Source organism: Symsagittifera roscoffensis, chromosome 3 (genome assembly GCF_963678635.1).
Source record: "Symsagittifera roscoffensis chromosome 3, txSymRosc1.1, whole genome shotgun sequence".
Lineage (NCBI taxonomy): Eukaryota > Metazoa > Xenacoelomorpha > Acoela > Convolutidae > Symsagittifera > Symsagittifera roscoffensis.
This window is the reverse complement of record NC_087064.1, coordinates 51,313,175-51,336,767: the sequence shown is the minus strand read 5'-3', so window position 1 is coordinate 51,336,767 and position 23,593 is coordinate 51,313,175. Positions and strand designations below refer to the sequence as shown.

The window sequence follows — 23,593 nt, the reverse complement described above, 5'->3', positions numbered from 1 at the left end:
CGTTACTTTCGTATCGAAAGTCGGAACAAAAAAAACTTCTCATACGAAAAGGAAACTTGTCAAGATACGTAGCTTAGCTAGTAAAAGCTCAGCAGACCAACTGGGTCCTTGACTTAATCTATTCCAAAAATGGAAGCTATGCTAACTACTGTCGCAACTCAGATTATCAATCTAATCGGAAAAAAGCTCGTTTTTGAATATTTAATCAAAATTGTAAAAAAAAACTCATGGTTCAAACAAACTGATTCATTTTATGACGGGTCGAGTTATATAGCACCTTGAACAAACGTTAAACTTCTTCCCTAAAATGAAAGATTTTTAAGATTATACAGCACAATCAATTTGATTTTTGCAGTAAGCGCGGTGCGTATATGAATTAAATGAAGACCTGGATTGATCAGTATAACGCGTTTGACTCTGAAAAAGCCTTTTAAAGAGATTCGGAAGATAAACTTTGAAGCATTTACTTTCAAATAGGCTGCAATTAGTGCTCTTCCTTCGAAAATTTTTTGACACTGAATCACAAAAAGTTTCCCGGGTCTATTGCCAGTTTCGATTTGAATACATATTTTCTCAATCGTTTGGATCAATGTAAGAAAACCTTCTCGGCAGATGGTTGCATTATCTTGAAACTAATGAATTCAATGAAAGAAAATAAGTCGAACTTCGTTCGTTCAAAAGATTACCTCAAATAAAATGAAATAACTCTCATTTAAAAAAATCTCTGCAGAGTTGTTTTTCTCTAAGAACCGATTTAAATTAATATAATTAAAAACTGAACACGTATCTGACAAAATCTGTTAACTTTACAGAACCAAGGTCTTATCTTAGAAATCTGGACAAAAAACTTCGGCAAAAAAATCACGGATTTCAATTTCAGACAAATTAAATTGCTAAAGCATGTATAAACAAGGGTAGCCGATTAGTGTGCAAGTAGCGCAGAATGTTCCGACCATAGTCATTTGAAAACTACGGTTTAGAAAGTTTTTTTTTCCAAATTAGTGTAGTTTTTTTTGCATTTTAATTAAGTATATATGTATGACTAATTTGTTGTTTGCTCAAAAAGCTCTTCTCGAGAAGAGCTTTTTGAGCAAACAACAAATTAGTCATACATAATTAATTAGTCAAAATGAGTCAAAAATTTTGTTTGTCATTTATCAAAAACAAAAAAACTTACCAGAAACCAAAATCTCGAAAGGCAATTTTGCCAATTGGAGTGCTCTCAAGTGGCATTAAAATGTAACGGTACGGTATCTTGGCCAATTTTTATCATGTTGCCTGAAAAAAAAGTAATATTTTTTTTGTATTATAATCGACAAAAATACATTATAGTAATGTATGGTATTTTGCCCGAGCACTTCAGCTTAAGGGATTTTCTTTTAAGTAATGGGTGGTTTCTTTCGTGTTTGCACGTAGAGAGATAAAACTTGAGTTAGGACGCCGATACATATAGCTGATGCTCCCATAACCGAAAACAAATTAGTCTCTTCATGTAGCAAAAAAAGTTGCATCGAGTAGCCGAAAACAATTGTCACGAGACGAAGTGAAAACATAATCGATGGCAGTGAAAGTTGAGACCCGATAATTGAGTTCAAAGACGCTATCGGCCAAATTAAACAAGCTGTAATTGCGATCACTTTCGGTGAAAAATCACATCTGGATAAACTTCCAGAGATGAAAACCAAATTAACGGCTGAGGCGGCAGCGGAGCCCAGTGCATAGGCAAGCCAGTGAAACGAAACTGGCGTGCTTTTCAGGTATTGCAGATTGGTATAAAACAAAGATTGACCCAGTCCCGATAACCCGGCGAATGTAACTCCCCATAAAGTTTTGACCCTACTGTCTTGCACCGATTCGAGAAAGCTTTCAGGTTGTGAAAAAAGAACTAGGCCGCTCAGACTGCAAATGATAGCTATTAAAGTAAGAAACGATGGTTTTTCTTTCAGCTTGAGTTTTTCAATGGTCAAAGTTGTGAGAAATATAACACTGTAAATAATCGCATACATGTCTCCATAAGGAATCAAATCGAAAGAACGGAAGAAGAAAAAAGTGTAAATTCCGTAAAATATAAAACCATTGGTCAATGATTTAATTAATTTCATAGTTAACTCTTCGTCAAATCGGGTTTTCTTGGTGTCAATAATGAAAGTAAATGAAGCAAACAATATGTTAATAGCCGCATAACATAAGTTGATGTCTTTTCCATCTAAGCCGCTCTTTTTGCTCACGGCGCCACAACATGATGATAAAATACTGGAAAGGATGGTGAAACCAATCACCTTCAGGGCTGTTCTTCTTTCCATGCTCACTCAATTAACTCAACTTCAGTTTTTCATTGAGCCGATCAAAAAAGTAATGCAACCACATACTTTTAAAAATCTGTGAAATTTCAGTTTGCTTTCACAGGCATACTTAACACACCCACTTTTCTTGAAAAGGGGAGATTTTTATGTAGATCCGCCGCTCTCAGACCTCTTTAGCATGAAATCTTTCCATTCGAAAAAAATTGGCTTAGAAGATAGTAAAGGCTTGCTTGACCTGTGTTTTGGGTTGGTTTCATGAAGATTATGATATTGCCAATATAAAAGTTTCTCAGGTAGACAGGGGCGATTTTAGAGGGGGGTCGGTGGTGGCGCGGTGGGATTCGATCCCTTCACCAACCAAAGGGTCCCCTTTTCGTTTTATTTTATGCCATCCATTTTGGGCCGACCAACCCTAAGACTTTTTAAAAGGAAGCGGGCGCCAAAAAATGCAACTTTTTTGGACAAAAGTTTCCAAGAAACGGAAAACCTGAAAACGTTTTTTTGAACTGTTTTTCAAAAAGTTTTCCTTAAAAGCAAAACTTTTGGTCAAAATAGGGTCTTCAAGGTTCTTCGCTCGGAAAATCGGTACTACTCTGATAGTGTGGTCCCACGAAGAAGCAACTATGATAGACAGGTTCCGCATGCATTATCAGGAAACTAAACAAAAACCGCTAACATTGAGTTTTGATGACAAATAAGTCTTTTTCGCAAGTGACCAGGTTATTTTCAAGGGACCACTATCATAGTACCGGAAAATCAATTCATTTTTGGTCGACCTAAAAAAAGAGGTCGACAAAATTTTGGAAAGTGTTCTGAAAATCCGCCACCAACTCCTCCCCCCCCCCCCCCCCCCCCTCAAGAAAATCCTAGATCCACCCCTGCAGGTGGATAAAAGCCTCAGGGCTTGTTCAATAGGATTACTGCGGTGCTGTTCTTCATTGTATAGTTAATTTTTTCTATTTTTTTTCTCATACTTAAGTTATCATGTTGCTTTACTTTTGTCTGCTGTATATTTTTCTCTAGGGCTGTCGTGGTCATATTATAGGTAGCTAATTAACGGGATATAAGTAATATAACTACAAAATGAAAACATGAAGGAAATTTAGTTCATACGTCATTCATTTAATGAATGCTTTTATAGACTATTGTACGCCCCAGGCTAAAGGAATTGACCAAGGGGTTCATCACTCTTAATGATTATTATTCAGATAGTGCCTTTTCTGCTATGCGGGCCAAGGTTGATTTTTTAAATCAAGGAACATCAAAGAATCAAGTAAAAGAGTTCAGTATAGGGCAAAACGGCATCGGACAAATTGTCATGTGGGGCAAGTTGGCATAGGACAAGTTGACATGCAGGGTAAGTTAGTATAGGGCAAGTTGGCATAGGGCCGATTGATTTGGAGCAAATAGTCCTGACATCATTTTTTCATAGCTCTTGCATGGTGCTATAGAATAAAGTCAAGATTTGATAAAGTTGCCTTGTTTTTATTAGATAACTTTCTTTCGTTTTCGGTTCAGTAGACAAAATTGATTTTAACTTGATCATAACGGTCAAACGACAAAAACCACTACATGCCACAAAAGAGTACTAATCGGTGCAAAAAACATCTCCCAAAGAAATGTTTTGGAAAATCAGATCTGAAGTTACTGAAGTTATCTCATGTTTGTAGTTTGAACTCGTAAATTATCTATCAATGTAAGTATTTAACTGATATAATGTAAGTGATTCTTCTTGAAGTTACTTCAGATAAAAACGTCAATCTCAAGGAACAGATATGCACGCGAAATGTACTACATGTTTCTTAATTATATGCTCAATCGTGAGTGAGACAATGGAAATCGCTCTACTATTTCTTAAATATAAACGCACAAATTTCTATTGAAAATAAATTAAAAACTGCGCGTGTCAAGTCGAAACCCTGATTGTGCTGACTTACCTTCACCTGCCTCGAACTAATTTTTGAAAGGCAAGAAATGAAAAAAATATGTTTTGTCGGGTTTTAGTTTGAAAAATTCTCCACCCCCACACACGCTATACCAAATACAGTGTGATGTTCTTAGCGCTTAGTAATGTATTAATTACAACAAAGATCTTGCCTCAAATCAATGCATAACGATGCATGAACGAATTGCATTAGCCGCTAAAGCGTTAATAGCACAAAATATCTCACGTGTTAATTGTCACAAATTAGCCAAATTGACAAAATTCAAAAGCCCATAATTTTTCAAAAATCATCACAAGTAAAACAAGACTGCTCGTAAAAGGGCGAAGCCCTGAATGTTCCGACAGCCTTTTAAGGTTTATGGAGCAGCAGTAATAACATAAAAAATGAAATTAAATAAAATAAAACTAAAATTTTTTTCTCCAAAATTTGAAATTTTTTATGAAAATCCTCCCCCCACACGCCATAAAGTACAAAAACATAGATTTCGTTCCTTGTAACAAATCAATTATGGCAAATAAGCTTCGTTCAACCAATTTGGAACGATTTATAAGACGGATTAATTCTCTTCTTACGCGTTAATACCGCGAACTATATCGCGCGTCAATTGTCCCAAAATGGTCAAAATGACCAAAATGGCAATTTTTAAACCCTCATAACTTTACAAAAAATGATCACAGGTAAAATATCTTTTCAAATTTAGGTTCAGGACAACAATGGCTTTCGAATGATAAAAGAAAATTCCGTCAAAAATGGCTAGTTAAAAAGTCGAAATTTGTCTGAAGAAAAAAAAACCCCACCCCGAGCACAAATATTCCGTTATTTTCGTATCGAAAGTCGGAACAACAAGACTGCTCGTATCAGGACGAAACCGTGAATGTTCCGACTGCCTTTTAAAGTTTATGGAGCAGTAATTACATTAAAAAATTAAATGAAATAAAACAAAATGAAAAACTTTTGTTTTCTCAAATTTGAATTTTTTTTGAAAATCATCCCCCCACACAACATATAAAGTACAACAAGATAGATTTCGCTCCTTGTAACAAATCAATTATGGCAAATAAGCTTCTTTCAACTAATTTGGAACAATTTCTAAGACGGGTTATCTCTCCGCTTACGCGTTAATAGCACGAAATATATCGCGCGTTAATTGTCGCAAATTGGCCAAAATGGCAATCTTTAAACCGCCGTAACTTTACGAAAAATGATCACAGGTAAAATATCTTTTCAAGTTTGAGCTCAGGACAACGATACCTTCCGAATCATAATACAATAAATCCCGTCAAAAATGGCAAGATAAAACGTCGAAATTTTTCTGAAGAAAAAAAACCCACCCCGAGCTTAAATATTCCGTTACTTTCGTATCGAAAGTCGGAACAACAAGACTGCTCGTATCAGGGCGAAGCCCTGAATGTTTCGACTGCCTTTTAGGGTTTATAGAGCAGTAATATCATGAAAAAAACGTGATGTAATAAAATAAAATGATTTTTTTTTCTCTAAAATTTGAATTTTTTGAATGAAACTCATCCCCCCACACGCCATATAAACTACAAAAGAATAGATTTCGCTCCTTGTAACAAATCATTTATGGCGAATAAGCTTCTTTCAACCAATTTGGAACGATTTCTAAGACGGATTAAATCTCCGCTTACGCGTTAAGAGCGCGAAAAATATCGCGCGTTAATTGTCCCAAATTGACCAAAATGGCAATCTTTAAACCCCCATAACTTCACAAAAATTGATCACAGGTGAAATATCTCTTCAAACTTAAGCTTAGGACAACACTACTTTTTGAATAATATAAAAAAAATTTCCGTCAAAAATGGCTAGTTTAAAGTCGAAACTTGTCTGAAGAAAAAAAAACCCACCCCGAGCACAAATATTCCGTTACTTTCGTATCGAAAGTCGGAACAATAATTTTTAAGTTTCAGCTACACACTGGCATCCAGGTGGCTTTAAAAATTCCGTTCAAAATTGGCTCGAAATTAAGTCGAAATTAGTCGAAAAAGGAGAAAATCTATGGAACAACAATTATCAGAACAATAATTACTCAGTTACATAGGAAACCATTTCACGAAGAGGCGAGCCGTAGCTCCAAGGTACTTGCACGCAAGCCGCCATCGTTTGCAAACCTAATCCAATTGTAAAATTCCCAAAAATCTCAAGACCTTTAAATGTTTCGTTAATTACTGCTCGTGAACCAGTTCACTATAAGTTTAATTAAGACTGCTTGTATATCAAGGCAAAGCGCTGAATGCTCAGACAGCACTTCCTGGCCAATTTAAAAGTTATTGGAAAAAAAGTATTTTAAATCCTTTTCGCAAATGTAAACTTCAAAGGGATGTGATTAACGTCTTAAATCCTAATGAAACGACCAAATGACTTGTCTCAACTCAACCTGGAACGCATGAATCGATCCCCCAACCTGGAAATTGAGAGTCACACGTCCCAGTATCTGCGCCATGTCTTTATGTCATTCTTCAAACACTGGTCTACAATGAATCAGAGTTAAGGATAAAATGCTGTCGTGATAGTAAATTAAATATTATTTTTGCAAAACTGCCAAAAAATACTTGAGCAGTTTCAATTGCGACTTGGGTTGCAAAAAAGCGCACAACGAAATATGACAATACGCTCTGCTTAAACAAAAAAGAAATTCAAAAGATGTTACAACGCCTTACTTGTGTAGAAGACGTGCTATTCGTAATACGACACTACACCCATATTAGGTATATAACTATAAACACTGTGGTAAACCTGAGCTTCGCACCACTCGCGATACAAAAATAAAAGACCGTAATTGAAATCAAATGAAAAGAAAAACAAAAAACAACCTTCAAAAAACGTTTTGCCATAAAAATTATAACATTAGCAAAAAATCCCACAAGGTCGGGAACAAAGTTACCTGCACGATAAAAAAAACTTTACAAGAAAATTTCGAAATGCTAGAAGGAAGCCAACGTTCAATAATCTTTTCTGCAGGAACTGAACTGGCAAAAATAAGCAGACATACTGCTTAAAGCACTGACATACATTTCAGTTTGCAAAAAAAAACAAGTCCCGACTGGAATCGAATTCCCGGGTCATGACGTCAAGCACGTGTGTTAGAGCATTTTTGAAGAAAGCTGTATTTTCGAGAGAAGTGGGTTGCGGGGATAAAGCCGAGAAAAAAAACAGACGGGCGATAGTCGGAAAAAATCCTTAGACTCAATATTGCAAACAAAACAGAGGGACCGGCCGGATTCGAGCCACAAGCTTCTGCTGTCTCAAGCAGCTGTGTTACCTCTATGCCACATACGCCGAATGTATGATTGTAATTGGCTGAAAAAAAAACTAATTCCCAAAAACTTGAACACCTTCAAAAAACACAACTTAGAAACATTAAAGATGTTGTCTGGAATCATGTTCTATTTGCGGTAAACACGTCCAGAAACACATCAACGGCAAAAAAGGTACACTATAAATTCTATTCTCGAAATTTAAACATTTTGTTCAATCCGGAACGAAGCATTAAAGATATTTTTCCCTCAAAATTTTCCTAAATTAGTTCTTTTAGCCACTAAATGATGAGCCGAAATCATTTAAGTCGAATAAAACGTTTAAGCGAAAAAAACTGCAAAATCTAAGAAATATCAGAGGTCCAGACGAGTAAAAATTTAAATTGCAGGAGTGACGCAGAGCACTAGAAGCAACTACATTGGAAATTGCGTATAAAAAATCAAATCTACAATGTGGCAACTAAGCCAACAAAACATAAGCAGACAAACAATAGGCCATTTTTGTTCCCAAAAACTTGAACACCTTCAAAAAACACAACTTAGAAACATTAAAGATGTTGTCTGGAATCATGTTCTATTTGCGGTAAACACGTCCAGAAACACATCAACGGCAAAAAAGGTACACTATAAATTCTATTCTCGAAATTTGAACATTTTGTTCAATCCGGAACGAAGCATTAAAGATATTTTTCCCTCAAAACTTTCCTAAATTAGTTCTTTTAGCCACTAAATGATGAGCCGAAATCATTTAAGTCGAATAAAACGTTTAAGCGAAAAAAACTGCAAAATCTAAGAAATATCAGAGGTCCAGACGAGTAAAAATTTAAATTGTAGGAGTGACGCAGAGCACTAGAAGCAACTACATTGGAAATTGCGTATAAAAAATCAAATCTACAATGTGGCAACTAAGCCAACAAAACATAAGCAGACAAACAATAGGCCATTTTTGGAAAGGAAAACTTCCAGTTTGAAAAAAAAGTTCCGGGTCAGATTCAAACCCACAAACTTAGTCATCCCAGGCGTATTTTTGAAACCTAGGTTAAGTGCTGGAGATTCATGAAAATTTAAATTCATCATGAACCAAGATACAGTTGGTTATGTTAAATAACTTGTTAACCCGAAAAAAGTCTATATTCCGATTTGATAACGCTTGTTAATCGCAAGAGTAGTTAATATATTAAACGAAGTGAGACGAAAAGCACAGTATTGCACTAATTTTATCCATGAAAGCTTGACTAATAGTTACTTAGGCAACTATAACTGCCTTTTAATTAAGCGGACATATCTTGTAATGTTTTTTTTTAATAAGTTTTGCCATCAAATTCGGCCATGATGGCAACGTAAATTTGCATAAGTTGCGTTTGTGTATTTATTTTTTTGATTAGCTGCTTCAACGTGAATTTACAAGTCAGTGCGGACCAAAGCAAATAAGTTTTCAAAACGAAATTATTTATCATTTCGAACAAAATCATATAGAAAAAACGTCTTGAAAACTACTCAAAGGTTATTAAAAAAACTCTATACATGACCATAAGCTTTTATAGGGTGCGACTGTTTTTAGAGCATGAGTTGTCCTTAGGCACGATTGACGCGGTGGTAATGTTCAAACCACTTCTCGTCAGCCCAGTACACTTTCAGTTAGTTGTCCCGTGGTCAGACTGCTATAAACATAGCCCACAGACAGTTGGAAGAGCCCATGACTGTAAAGAAACAAAAAAATTAAATTATTATTTTTTAAAATTTCAACTTGAAAGAAACAAATATATGTCCTTAGAGCTCTTTGAATTTCAAGAACAATTAACCCAATTGGAGAAAACTGGATAAATAGTTACATTTTTTATTCCACTGAAGAATTCTGAAAATTCTACTGAAAAACTTAAGTGCGAAAAATCTACTTTCAAAACTAAAGTCGATAACGTTTTTCGTGAACTTCACACTTTTGCAGTTCGATAAAGGAGTTTATGTTCCTTTTAACGAAAGAAAAAAACTGAGTTTAAGAAAATATATAATTCAAACCGTGAAAACTCAGATTTGATCGTGAACAATTTTAATAATTTTCCCTGAAAAAAAATGAAAAAAAAACATCACGCTATATAAGAGTCTTCACTACGTTCATCGAATCTTATTCGACAATTTTGTTAACTACCAAAAGATAATGATTCGAAAATATTAAATTATATTTTGAAATATCACAGCTTTCATGCATCTTGATTTTTTTTAAATAGCATCGCTTTAAGTTTTCAACTATAAATTATCATACAGCTACAATGGCACAAAACAAGGTAGCGAATTGAATTCGTATTAACCTAAACATGAGCAAAAACATCGTATCTATATAATTTACACTCTTCTAATAGTCCTAAATAATGAAGAATATACATGGCGAAAAATTATCATTAGGAAGTTTTGCTCGTTCACAAAAGTAAGCTATATTTGTTTAATTGCCTAATAATTAATTTATGCGCCAATTTTTAAATCTTTAGAAAACATTAGACTACCAAGCCAAAGCTTCTACAAACTGCATCGATAAATAAATTTGAAAAATCAAAAAATAGCCAACTGACAGTTGGAAAAGAGTAATGAATATCGAAAAAAATATATATGGCCTTAAAGCTCTTTGAATTTATGATGGACATTTTTTTGTGTTAAAATTAACCCAGGAAACTGGATCAATAGGTACAACTTTTATTTCGCTGAGAAATCTGATTATTAATTTCCGTTTTCGAAATAAGAAGTCGATTACGTTTTTCGTGACTTTTACACTTTTGCTGTCCAATAGTGGCGTTTGCCTTCCTTTTAACGACGAAAATGCACTGAACTTAAAAAGAAATCACAAGTCAAACCGCGAAAAAATCAATTAAAAACAATTTCCTGAAAAAAAAAATAAAAAAACCACCAAGACCAAAATAAGAGTACTCACTGCGTTCATTACTCTTAATTATATCACGTAGCTTGATTTATTAAGATAGGAGCTCCAACAAATCGCAACCCCATTTTTTCTTTCCAGTTATCAAAAATTTCCACATCAGATTTTAGTTTTTCCATCTTTACATCTATCATATGCTACTGTTATGGCTCCAATGCTTTTTTTGGTATACGGTCAACATTCTTTTGCTTTCTGTATGTTAGAATCATGCACTTCAGCGAAAAACGTCCAATCACAGTTCGGTGACGTTCATCTGGTCGACGTCTTCCGCGTCGATGTAGAGAAACTCCGTGAAGAAGTCGACGTCTTCGATTGGCACTCGACCAGGTGGCACTCTCTTCCTCAATGTGTTCTCCAGTCTCTCCTTCGAAAGCTCCTCGTACTTGTCACGCAGACGGATCAGGTAAGCATCAAGCTACAACACACAATGCAAGCACTAGTTATTCTTTTCATTGTTGGTTGGAACACTTTAACATCCTCCCCCTTAAACAATTTAGGGAAAAATGGTGTTAACTTGGCTCTTAGTGGGAATTTCAAACTTTTTTTCATCAGCATCGATTATTTAACACGCAAGGCTGAACTATTTTAATCCAAGCAAGTAGCACAGAATGTTCCGACCATAATCTTAAACAAGAAAAAAATTTCATTTTTTTGCGTGGTGTGATGAAAGGATCTACATTTTAGGCTATTGAAGGGAAGACTACGTTTTTTATTGCCAAGATGGCGCTCTGAAAATCTTTGAAAACTAATAAAATATTTTTCAGGGCTTAAATAAAATATTCATGGCTTATTTACTTCAAAACTTCCACTATCCTTCTATAATAAGCTTGCTCCGTCGCTTTACTCGCCCGAAAAAGATTTAAAAACTACCCTTCTATATGAAGCTTGCTCCCTCGCTGTACTCGCTTTAAAAATTAAAATTTTTCAAGCCGGTTTTTCTCGACACTGAAATTTTTTATGTAGTTCGAATCACGACTGAAAGGGCTTTAAAATACATCACTCAACCAAGTCCGATGATCATTTGTGGAGCCCGATTTTGCGAGAGAACCAAAAAACATAGTCAATAGACAGTTGGAAAAAGTGAATGACCGCAAGTAAACAAAAAAAAACTGGCTTGTTTTTTGAAAAAAGTTCAACTTTCTAAACCATTTGAGACACAAAAATCAACTAGCCTTGAGACTTATAAAAATTCCCCATGAAGTCAAAACCCACGCACCCATAAAACTTTATTTACTCGTCATATGTAATAATATAAGGCCACAAAGCCGATATAATATAGGCCGAAACCTATTAGGCCAAAAAAGGAAAATGAAAAAAAAAAACGAAAAAATCACTTCAACTTAATAAAAAAATACTAAGTCCCCCTCACCCTCAAAACACACACCCACACGCATTTACAATCCTTTTTTGCTTGTCAAAAGACGACATTTGAGGCCATTGAGCTAATTAAATATATCCTATCAAGCGGAAAAAAAAGAGAAGGAAAAAAAACGAAAAAAAAAAAACCACCATTGTCATGGAAATTCATAATTTCAATAAGATTTTTAGCATTTTGTTAAATCTAGAGGTGCGCATAGAATTGATACTTCCATTGAAGTATCTTTAAATAAGGACATTAAAGCCGATAAAGTATAAGTCGATATCATTTTTTGAAAAGTTTTTAGATGATAAATAAAAACAAAAAAATTACGAAGTCAAGGTTGCTATAACTACAAACAGCAGAAAAATCAAAACGCCTAAAGCAACTAGAATGTAACCTGCATAGAACAAAAAAAATTTACGTTCTGATAACTAAGCCGACAAAACATGAGCTGACTAATAAGCCGACAACTTCTTGATATGGAATGTTTCACAATTGAAAAAACAATAAGTCTTATCAGAGTCCAACCCAGTGCCTTTGTCTTCCCAGGCTTTTTCGAATTCTTCAGACCAATGTGCCGGAGACGCAAAAAAAGTATAAACTTTTATGAACCCTTAAGAACCAACATACAAGTTGTTAAACCGAATAAAGCCTATATTCCGAAAAATCTAAATCAAGCCTCAACAAATTTTAAGACTTTTTCCTAGAAAAACCAAGACCTATATAAAAGTACTCGAGACCTATGAGCACGACCAAGAGCTATATAAGAGCGCCTTCATTACTTTTATTAATAGGGCTAATTATCTTATCTTGAGCCCAATTGTTTATATTTCTCAAGGCCCTCACAAGGTTTAAAGGAGGTCAACAGTATTGTTTAAAAAAACTTTAATGGCATCTTTGGCAGTATATTTCTATAGTGCAGATTCAACTTGAAACGCGACAAGTTAGCCAACTTCAAAGCAAGACAACAAGGCTAAAAATAAACTAGACTATAACAATCTTAGCGCAGCTGAGCAAGCGTTTGTTATTTGCCAATACCGCGTATATGCTGATTCTATCAAAAAAAAAATCAAAACATCAATGGCGTGCACATGAAGGAAGTTTTATGAAACAAATTGTCAATTTTCTTTTAGGTCAGCCATTTAGAAAATTCCGAAATCTGTTGTAAGCCGAGAAGGGAATTCTTTGGCCATAATTTCTGCACTGCAGAAAATTTCTTTCAGAAAAAAAACGGAAAATTTTTTACACAGAGGAAAAACTGAGCTTCGCGCCACTTGCGATACAAAAAATGTCAAAAATAGAAGAAAAAAAGTCCCAAACCTGAGATGTGAAACCTGTTGAAAAAATCGAGGCTAAAAAGTCAATTAAAATGGATATAAAAAACAATTGCTGAACTTGTTAAAAAAAAAACAGAGATCTAGAAGTTCCTAAATGTAGTCAAAAACTTTGCTTAAAATCTTGCAAGCGGCCAAACTGCATGTCCCACAGAAGCAATAGCCAATAAAGATCAAGAAGAAAATTAGCTATAACCTGAAATCAAACTGAAAAAAATTCAAACAAAAAAACAAAAAAATGAGTTTCAAATAAAAAACACGGAAATTCCTTTTTTTTTCAAAACTTTCGCCAGAGAGATCCACACTCCTGAATCTAGTGCAATATTAGCCACATATCCTCGTACATAAAACAGTCAAGTCATAATTGCAAAAAAATTGCTGAAAGTTTATATATATAATTTTTTTTTTTTAAATTCGTGACATACGAAAACAATACACTATGCCATCAACTTGAAACGATTTCAAAAAATAGCTCAATCTCAAAACGAAACAATAAATTAGAACAAACTAGATCCGCGCACTTTTAGATTTAAAAAAATCACAATTTAACATCCAAAAAAGTTCACTTTTTAATTTCATTTTTTTCTTCTCTTACAGAAATCGCATAAAAAGCTGCAAACCATGAACTATATTTACCCTTATGAAAATTTAAAAAAGACACATAAAAAATCTACCAAAATAAACTACCGGAATAAAATACCCGGCCAGTACGCTGACAACAACTGGAACAAAACCATTACGCCGCCAAAAAACATCAATTTTTATCTGAAAACTTTTCAATCCAGCGGGAGCATAGAATTAGTTTTCCCTTGAAAACATGATATGATGACATCAAGCCGATATAATAAAGGCCGAGATCAATCAAGGGGAAAAAGCCGGAAAAAATGTTGTCATAAAAAACTTGAACAATAATTGCTATTAAGATTAAGTGAGCATAAAAACTGTTTCGCTTCCAACGACTCAAAATTAGCCCACTGAGCCAATAAACAATTAGCCGACATCATTCGTGCAGAATAAAGTTTTTAAGCAGAAAAAATATTTAAAAAAATACGAAAACAAGAAACTACTAACAGCAGAAGTAAATTAAAACTCTAAAAAGTAAATCGCGTACAGCAAAATTAAACAATTATACGATTTGAAAAGTAAGCTGACAAAACAAGATCCGCTCGATTGTAATATTGCTCGTATGTTAGCCCATTTGTAATACAAATGTTTGCTCGTATGTTAGTCCTTTCCGCTGTAGATACAGGCTCTAACTTAGAACAATAAATTTTACACAGAGGCGAAGCTCTAACAGTAAAAAATTTTTCTTAGGTTAGAAAAAAGAAGGTTCGTACTAATACACTAGCTTCTTAAGTGTAAAAATCCAACATATTGAATAAAATCTCCATTGCACCAAAATAGATTCTCGAAATAATGCAATGACTATTCAAAACTTCAAATATAACTTAACAGACAAATGAGCCTCTCACCTCAGCAATTTCTTCCTTGATCCGTTCATTTTCCTCATTCAAATCATGGTACAACTCCAGTTCATTCGCTCTCTTCCGATTGGCCGCCTTTCTCCTCTTAGTCGACTCTCTCTTCATTGGCAGACTACCACTTCCATTCCGCTCAACACCCGCAACAGCCAAGTGCTTCACACTCGATTCCTTGGCCACATCTTCAATTACATTTGGGTTTCTGCTTCCGTCAATCAGGGCTCTGAGTTTGGGTCCAAAAATGAAGCCTTGAGTGACGAAGACTGAGAGAATTGTAGCGAGCGCTGAGAAGATGTAGGAGGCGTCCTGGTGAGCCTTGATCAGCATCGTCACTGGAACTGTGGTCCAAAATAAAGTCTGAAAGATTCACTTTTTTTGGCTCTCTACGTTTAAATTAAAAACAATCTCCTTTGTGAGAAATCAGTGACATAATTTCAAAGTTGCCAAATACTACCTACTTTTTTAAAGCTTTCATATTCAAATTTTTCTCTTCAGACGCTTTTAAAATGTATTAACACGAAGTAGTGTCTTCCTTAAAAAAAGCTGAATGTTTGAGCCAGCCAACTTCGAATTTCGCGAGCTTCAAACTCGAATATCTAATATAACTTTTTAAAACACTTATTCCTTCACATTTATTCTTCGAATTCAAAATTATCCGATGAACTCACCACAATGTTATAGACTGACATGGCAACTTGTCGCGAGTCATTCATATTATCCAAGTGGACATTTCGGGAATCGTATGCAAACAGAGCACCCAATAGAAGGAGGAAACCCTTTATGCCGAAGTTCAGTCCTGAAAAGAAGTTATTATGTAACTATCTAAATCCACTGATGGACACTTGTAAAAATTGAAAGGTCTTTATACCTGTCCAGGTGTTGTGGTCAGTGGATCTGCAGTGTCTGATGTATGGCCTCACTCTCACTTCGCCGTCTGCTGTGACATTGCGCATGGGCAGGAACTCATTCTGGAGGGAGAGGGGCGCCAGGTATGAGTAGAGAGAGAGGAAGGCGAGGTCGAGCAGGAAGAGGAGAGACAGACAAGCGTACATGTGTGTGGAGCTGACCTGCAACAGATTTACCAAACTGAAATAAACATATACCTCATCTGAGCTACGCATTTGTTAATGCTCAACAATTAACAAATGTTCGGAACGAGATTGCTAAGACCATTTTAAGCTTTAGCATTTGGAGAAAACTAGTAGATTAGCTTTCAGTGGATGAAAATATATCATACCACAAAAATTAATTCAATTGCAAAGCTTAAGAAAGATAGCCTGTTACTGTACAAGAAGCACAGAATGTTCCGACTAGTCATTCAAAAATACAAAATAAAGTTTTTTCAAACTTGTGTCGTTTTTTTTCTGCGTGGTGTGATAAAAAAAAGGTCTGAACGAAAAACTTAGAACTTACAGTTGGAAAAGAGTAATGAATGTAAGGAAACTGAAAAAAAAACCGACCTGTTTTTTCAAAAATCTTAAGCTTTTGAATTTCGCAGAAAAAAAATGGATGGCTTTAAAGCTCTTTGAAATTGTAGAACGATTTATGATGGACACTTTTTTCTTGAAACCCAATTTGAGAAAACTGGATCAATAGGTTAAAAACTTTTATTTCGCTGGGAAATCTGAAAATTAACTTCCATTTTCGAAATTAGAAGTCAATAACGTTTTTCGTGACTTTTACATTTTCGCTGTTCGATAGTGAAGTCTGCCTTCCTTTTAGCAAAGTAAATGCACTGATCTTTAAAAGAAATCACAAGTCAAGCCGCAAAAAAATCAAAATTGAGCGTGAACCAAATAAAACTTTTTCCTGAAAAAAATCAGCAAAACCTTTATAAGAGTACTCACTACGTTCATTACTCTTAACTAGACCAGTTGTAAAAAGTTTTGTAGAAAAATGACTACAAAAACGGAATAAAAATCGTTCAAAAAACAATTAAGAATTTCAGAAAGATTTTTGCAGTAATTTTATGAATTTTTGAAGTTTTTGAGTCCCAAATTGGCGCTAATAACTCTCAAAAACTAACTTTACTTAATAAACACTAATTAAGCTTAAATAAGCTTTTGTACGCCTGCACGCTCACTTATCGACCAAAAACCAAAAATTACAAACCGGTTTTTCTCGTCACTGAGAAGCTTTTTCAAAATGTTTTGATGTCATTCAAATCACGACTGAAAGGGCTTAAATATGATATATCAGTCGACCCATTCCGATGATTATTTATGGTACCTAATTTTGCGTGAAAAAAAAACGAAAACACCCGAATACAAAGTTCCTCCCCATTTTCAATGGTCGGAACAAAAAGGTATTCACTTCAGGATTATATGTGACATCCATGTGTGTATAAATATATTGGCCTATGAAATTGGTCACCGAACAAACATCATAAAATAATTGAGAGGGAGCTCAGACCTTAACATCTTTTGGTAGTTCATGGCCTCCGAAGGTGGAGGCTCCACCCACTGAAGATTGGCCCGAGGGAGGGTCTCCTCTTTCAGACATCACACTGGCCTAAAAGAGAAAATTAAATCTATTAAAAATAAACGAGCTCCTTGTTTTCGAAAGCTTTGTTGCATATTTTCTTCAACTTTATTTCTTCTTTTACACACGATTCATGAAGCGCATTACAAGTTCGATTTAGATGATCGGACGAAAAAAAACCACAAGTAACAGGGACACATTAAACAACGCAATAGAAGCGATGAAAAATTACAAGGACGTTGAAAATAGCCAACATTAAATGATGCTAACTAACCTTTTTTTGAATTTCGGGCTGTAACAATATGCAAATAGAAAATTACATTTCAGCTGTACTTAATCCGCACATGTAATGCGACAACTCCATTTTTCGAAATTAGAAGACGATCACGTTTTTCTGTTCGATTGTGGGGGTTGCCTTCCCTTTAATAAAGGGATTGAGCTGAACTTGGGAAAGATCAGAAGTCAAACCGCGGAAAACCGAATTTGAGCCTATACAAATTTAGAGACTTTTCCTGAAAGAAAAAATCATCAGGACCAGGACATATATAAGAGTTTTCACTATGTTCATCGACTCTTAAAAATGATTAATATTGGCTACGTTGTTCATTACATACCCTCTGTGCCAGAGTCATTTTGGCTTTGGACCTGATCAAAGTGGGGCTGGTGAGTCCATTTGAAGATCCCCCATGAGACGCCCTGCTCTTAGCCAGAGCCTTCATCCTGGATGGCTTCATTTTAGCAGCAACCACGTGCAGAGCCCACACTTTGGCAAAGAGGGCGCCGAAGCCCAGAGTGAATCCGAGAGACATCAACCACAACACACCCTAGACAGAATTGAACATTAGATATCTCTGCATTTAAAAACAGCACTATTTTCAGGTATATCAAATATAAACATATAACAAATGGGTCTTTTATATTAGTCCCCTCCCAACCCAAGATGTATAAAATTGGCCAAACATTTATCATATGTTGTATAAAAACTGAAACTTACATACGAGGACAGTTAGAAACCAAGTATTAATTTCGAAGAATCCCACAAGCTTAAAGCACCCAAACCGATTGCAACAGCTGTTGATATGCCTCCTCCTCACCTGGCAGAGAGTGTCAGTTCTGATGGAGGAGTCCAGTTCGTCTGTGAGACCATTGAGGAACACACAGAACAGAGTGACCACACATCCAAGCAACATCACGCTGTTCATCGCCGGCTGCGAGTTATAGATGATGCTACAACGCACACCGATTCATTAGAAACGAAGAATGAACCAAACTCAGCTCAAAAAGAGAAAAAAGATCAGAAAACGAAAAAAAAGTATATTTCTGGAGTCATTTGAATTTTAAAATACATCTGCCTGAAACGTTTTCTGACCAGGGGACTCCAGAAGAGTTTAATCGATTGTCACAGGTTGGCAGTCATACAGTTTTTCCAGCAACAGATGAGTTAGAGAGCGAAGTGGCAGAAAACTGATCCGAAACTTCATATCAGTCAACTTATAAAACATATATCAATGTATATCCCATTTACGCAGATTATTTTACCTGGCATTTCTAAAACTGGAGTTGTTGAAAATGAGGAGTGCTATGGAGATTAGCATCCCAAGAAAAGCGAAGATGGAGAATGTGAAGAGCACAGGGGGCTTCAATCTGTCCAGCTCACTTCTCATCTCTATCTGGTCACGCGGCGCCTGGTACTTGACTGAAACAAGCAAATCCTTCAATTTTTAATTGCAAATTTCAAACCAAGCTTTTGATTATGTCTCGAAACAAAAGCATAAAACGCCCCAATTTTACATTATTTCAGCTACAAACTGAAAACCAAATGTCATTCAATCATCATTAAAGAGATTTTGTTTTCTACTTACCACTGAATGGCCAGAAGTCGTGATCATTCTGGACCATGCTGACGTCATAGTTCTCAGTGTGGGAGCCATAGTCCAAGTAGGAACCATCTGAAATCAACTACTATTATTCGTCACACTACATTATATTAAGCATTTTCACATATAGAGAGCATCCTAGTCATTACACCAAGTCATCCCCTAGAAAAGTCACTAAAGAATAGCATGCTAAATGAACATTTTCTTTTTTTTTGGTTTCACGTATAATTGTGGGTAGAATCATTAACGAACTAACTGCTCATGAACTCTATGGCCACACTCGACACTCTGTCACCCGCGAAGAAACTCACGTTGCCCTGAAAACAAAAAAATTAACGTATGGAAACAGATGAGTGTGGTGCAAATGAGCTGAGACAATTAGACATCTCCATTCATGCTCACCGATACTCCCATGAAGTTCGTCCTGTCTAAATTCCTCTTCAACAACGAGAACGCATCTTTGCTCAACACAGTCACGTCTCTGATTGCTTTGAACTCCTCCTCAACGCTCTTTCCTTCATTCTTCAATTCAACTATAGTTTTGTTGATCGCAATGGCCAGAGCCCAAACTGCGTCGTATGCTAGAGGCGACTCCGGAAACCCTCCCGAATTCTTTCCGGCCTTGTCCAATTTGTCCAACAATTTCGACTGGAAGTGCAGAGGTTTCTAAATGGAGAAGAAAATCAACTACTACGCCTTTATTCCAAGCATAACCGTTAATTTAAAATAGAATAATTACACAGAGGCAAAAACTAGCTCTATACAAAAATTAGCTGTATAAAGTGCAATAAGAAAAAGTAAAAATAAAATTCGAATGAGTAAAAACTCGGAACAAATCTCGGAACAACTGCGACCTAGAGATTATGATTCTCACACACTAACCACTCAGCCACGTACGCTTAATAAATTACAAACAATCCACAAAAAAGCAGAAAACAAATGCTGTGAAACTTCCAGCTACACATGGTGATTATAGCAAGAGTGCCACCAAATAATGAACACTTTTAATTGCGAGTTAGGTTAGAAAAAAAAGAAGGTTCGTAGTAATACACTACGCTGTCCGAGAATTTCGCCTTGCACATTTCAACTTACAATTCCGGAGAAAGTGGGAGAATCCTCTGATCCCAGTTGCATGATCTCAGTCGTGAAGTGCCCTTCGGTAGCCGCACGCATTTGCTCCAAAGTACAACTCAAATGTTCGTTCTTCCGCGGGTGAAACCAGTTGTCAGGAAACCAACCCAGAATGAACCAGACTATTTTTGGCCCATACAGACCTGCTTTATACGCTTCACAGAAGACCTGACGCGCTACTGTTTCGTAGAAAAGTCCAACAATAACTCGTGCATCTTGAGCCTAAAAAGTTTAGTTATTAATCAAAATATAGTTGAGCCTAAAAAATAAAGCAAGCAGCTCTCTGGGCGAGGTATTCGTATCTTGGTGAAATTTTTTTGCACTAATTTCTGAATATCACAGTAAAAGCTGAAACTACAGCTAAAAGTTGAATTCAAGCTACCTTGTATCATGATAACACACTTTTTTGACTTCCTAACACGCTTTGTTTGCTAATTATGATTTCCGGGAACTATTGCAGAGGATTCTCACCAGAGGTGTTTCAGAGCTACTTGCCTTCAGTGATTCGATTGCATTCTTAGGATTGGTTTGGAATGTGGACCTCTTCACGGCGATGCCATGCTTTTTCCCCTGTTGGGTCAGATCATCCGCTGTCTAAAAAAAACAGATAAAATTAGGGGAAACCAGATCAGATCTTTTCAAATAGTATGTTAACAGCATGACTTATGAGAGCATTCTTCACCATATCAACCTTTTCAACCCTATGACCATCACTAGGATTTACATGGAAACTAATCATAAGTCAAAGTAATGCATCGATGCTAAAGACAAACAAAAAATCCTAAAAACCCTTTTACTTCTTAGTCAAAGGCCTAAAAGCTGTTCACTTTTCAGATCTTCATATCTCGTATGTTCTCTTTTCCTCGAAGATTAATTGTCGAAATTATCACCCCAATTCTAGTTAGAGATAAACTTCTTGGGGACCCTATGATAAATAATAAAAGTAATATCTCACCGTGGTGAACACTTCCTGTAAATGGACTAGTACAAAGGCCTTCTTCCATCCGAACTGAGAGAAGAGGTTGAGGCGGGTGGGGTTGTGGATGAGTGCGGAGGGGTGTGTGCGGAAGAAGGTGGGGAACCTGTCTCGGTCAGAGAGCGCAGGACTGCTAGACCCATACGACACCTAAGAAAGAAAATATATGGTCACAACGCCAAGTAATTACAAAACAATTCAAAGACAAGCGAAGATTAGCAAAACTGAAAAGATAAGCTCACCAAACTTAACTGAAACATTTTAATAGCATTGGATATATGATCAATTTTCGAACTTTTCATTTAAACTGGCTCCAAACTCTAATTCATGTCCCAATGCTAAGGGCGAAACAATTTTTTCCAAAGTTCAATGCGAATATTCAACCTCACTACCTAATGCTGAAGTTCAAAAAAGTTGCTTGCATTAAAAATCTTACATTCAAATTAATTAATTAGCAAAATTACCTGGTTAGCATCTTATTGTCGATCCACATTGCTGCAAAATGCATGCTTTAGAAAGCATCATTCTCATGCATTTTTTCGACACTCTTCAAACACAAATCGGCTAAAATAGGAGCAAACTCTTTATTTTCTGCAAACACAATTCAAAGGTAATCATTTTAATGAGCATGAAATTCAGGGAATTTGTTACAACTAGTGAACTAACAATTATGTTAATAGCTGGCAAGACTTTTGCATCAGTAGCACACAGGAGCAGATGTAGGATTTCCGAATAGAAGAAGGATTTCCGAAAAATCCATCTTCATTATTTTAGGTGCTATAACTTGTTTACCCAACTATTGTGCAACTTGTAAAACCCTGCTTTGTTTAAGCATAGCGCGGTTGTACCACTTTGGTTAAAACGGGCCAGATGTGCCATTTTGTATACCACTGCTATCCAAAACTCGAAACTGTACTTCAAATCGAAAATTGTCCCTTTATAAAAATTAAAATTTTTTAAATCCGCTTTTGAGTGGCACTGACAAAGAATCACGGAAAAGATTTCACAGCGAAGGAAAACTTATGTTGGCCGGCACGAGCATAAAAAATCATTGTTATTCTTAAAAAAATCATGCTCAAAAGAAGCTGCTATGCATCAATATTAACAACATCTAGCTCACCATCAGCACATTCCATAAATGGGCAGCCTCAGCCACTGCAGTTGAGACGGAGCTACATCCAGGGCCCAGTATAGCCGAGGGCGTGTCAGGCGATGACTCATACAGAAAGTCATACAAGTCTTTCACGCCCTTTCCAGGTTCACACTAAAAACGACACCCGCAACTGAAGTTGTCTGCAGATGGACCAAATCACTTTCTTCAATTTTTTTACCAGATTTTTCAAAAGATAAAACACGTTTCGAGTAAAGAAAAAACGTTTTAAACATGTTTTAAACAAAAACAAAATATTGAAATCATATGCAGTCAATGCGCCGCACTTTTCCCAGTTGAGTGCGCTTTTCATTTCACTTTCAGTAGGATCGACTCCGAAAATTCAATTACTACTATCAGCTTTAGGGCTAAAAAGAAAAACACATTTTTTTCCAACTTCCAGTAGTTACGACTACTGAAAGTGGAGAGGAAATTTGCATTCGGTTGTCTCAATTTTTTCCAGGCAAAATCAGGTACTTCTAATAATCATCAGAATGGGTCAAAAGATTGAATGGGCTTTAATATGGTATATTAAAGCCCATTCAGTCATATGATTTTTTTCCAATATATTTCTCGTTGTCCAGGCAAAATTTTTGATTGAGGTACTTGCTCTTATGAGTGAACGTACATAAGTGTTGGTGACTTGCAACTTCAGTTTATATCCATCCACCAGAGACCTCGAGGGATGACAGTTCACGTGTGCCAAGGCCAACTGAGCCGCCGGGAAACACGACACTCCCCCGTCCCAGCTCCCGTTGAGGGGAAACATGGCCCCTATGTTGATGAACTTGGTACCAGAGGAAAAATTTTCACACTTATCTGGGAGTATATCATCTTTGCTATATTCAGCCAAGCTCACTTGAGTCAATAAAACAAATAGAGCGTGAACAAAAACGTTAAGTGAGGCCATTGTGACCAAGTGACTGTCCCGCTTTTTCAAGCTGCTTCTTGACAGGTATGTGTTAATGTACTTCTCATTGTCGGACCTGAAATCATCAACTACCATTGATGTGAAACAAATGATAAGCGAGAGTCGCTCTGTTCGCGTAAGTTTACAATTATCATCGAAGTCAAAAACGTCACGCGAAAAACATTGGTGCATAACAACAAAAAGCAATGCTGAATGTAAACTATCTTTATCTGTAAAACAGAGCAAAATAACTTGCCTTTAACGAGCAACGTAAAACACCACTGAACGCATTGTCAGCTACACCAGTCTCTTCTGGATTAAAAACTTGATTTAATTGTATCAGTCGACTTTGCCTAAAACGAGTCAATCTCCATTCGATCACTCAATTATCAAATGCTCCAAAAATATTAATCTTTAGTTTTAATTAGTTTATTCTTACGTAT

At 36.0% G+C, this 23,593-nt stretch overlaps 2 protein-coding genes across 6 annotated transcripts in view; one reads left to right on the top strand and one right to left on the bottom strand.

The window, feature by feature from the left end:
- The window catches only part of LOC134842648 (multiple epidermal growth factor-like domains protein 10), a 185,935-nt gene that overhangs the window by 108,778 nt on the left and 53,564 nt on the right, over window positions 1-23,593 (top strand). The gene's annotated exons all lie outside the window — the stretch shown is intronic.
- On the bottom strand, window positions 10,253-23,342 carry LOC134841231 (gamma-aminobutyric acid type B receptor subunit 1-like). 2 transcript variants are annotated; one of them, XM_063857079.1, is made up of 17 exons: window positions 22,869-23,342; window positions 22,211-22,354; window positions 21,070-21,240; window positions 20,610-20,708; window positions 20,076-20,336; window positions 19,386-19,649; window positions 19,240-19,300; window positions 18,969-19,055; window positions 18,646-18,802; window positions 18,201-18,333; window positions 17,721-17,930; window positions 17,381-17,398; window positions 17,038-17,136; window positions 15,494-15,692; window positions 15,294-15,421; window positions 14,617-14,982; window positions 10,253-10,865 (listed from the first exon to the last, which is right to left on the bottom strand). In XM_063857079.1, the coding sequence occupies exons 1-17, from the start codon at window positions 23,340-23,342 to the stop codon at window positions 10,683-10,685; spliced, it is 3,054 nt and encodes a 1,017-aa protein (XP_063713149.1). In that variant the 3' UTR covers window positions 10,253-10,682. The 2 variants fall into 2 exon arrangements, with proteins under 2 accessions (XP_063713149.1, XP_063713150.1); XM_063857080.1 differs by lacking the exon at window positions 17,381-17,398 and having other exon boundaries at window positions 10,254-10,865.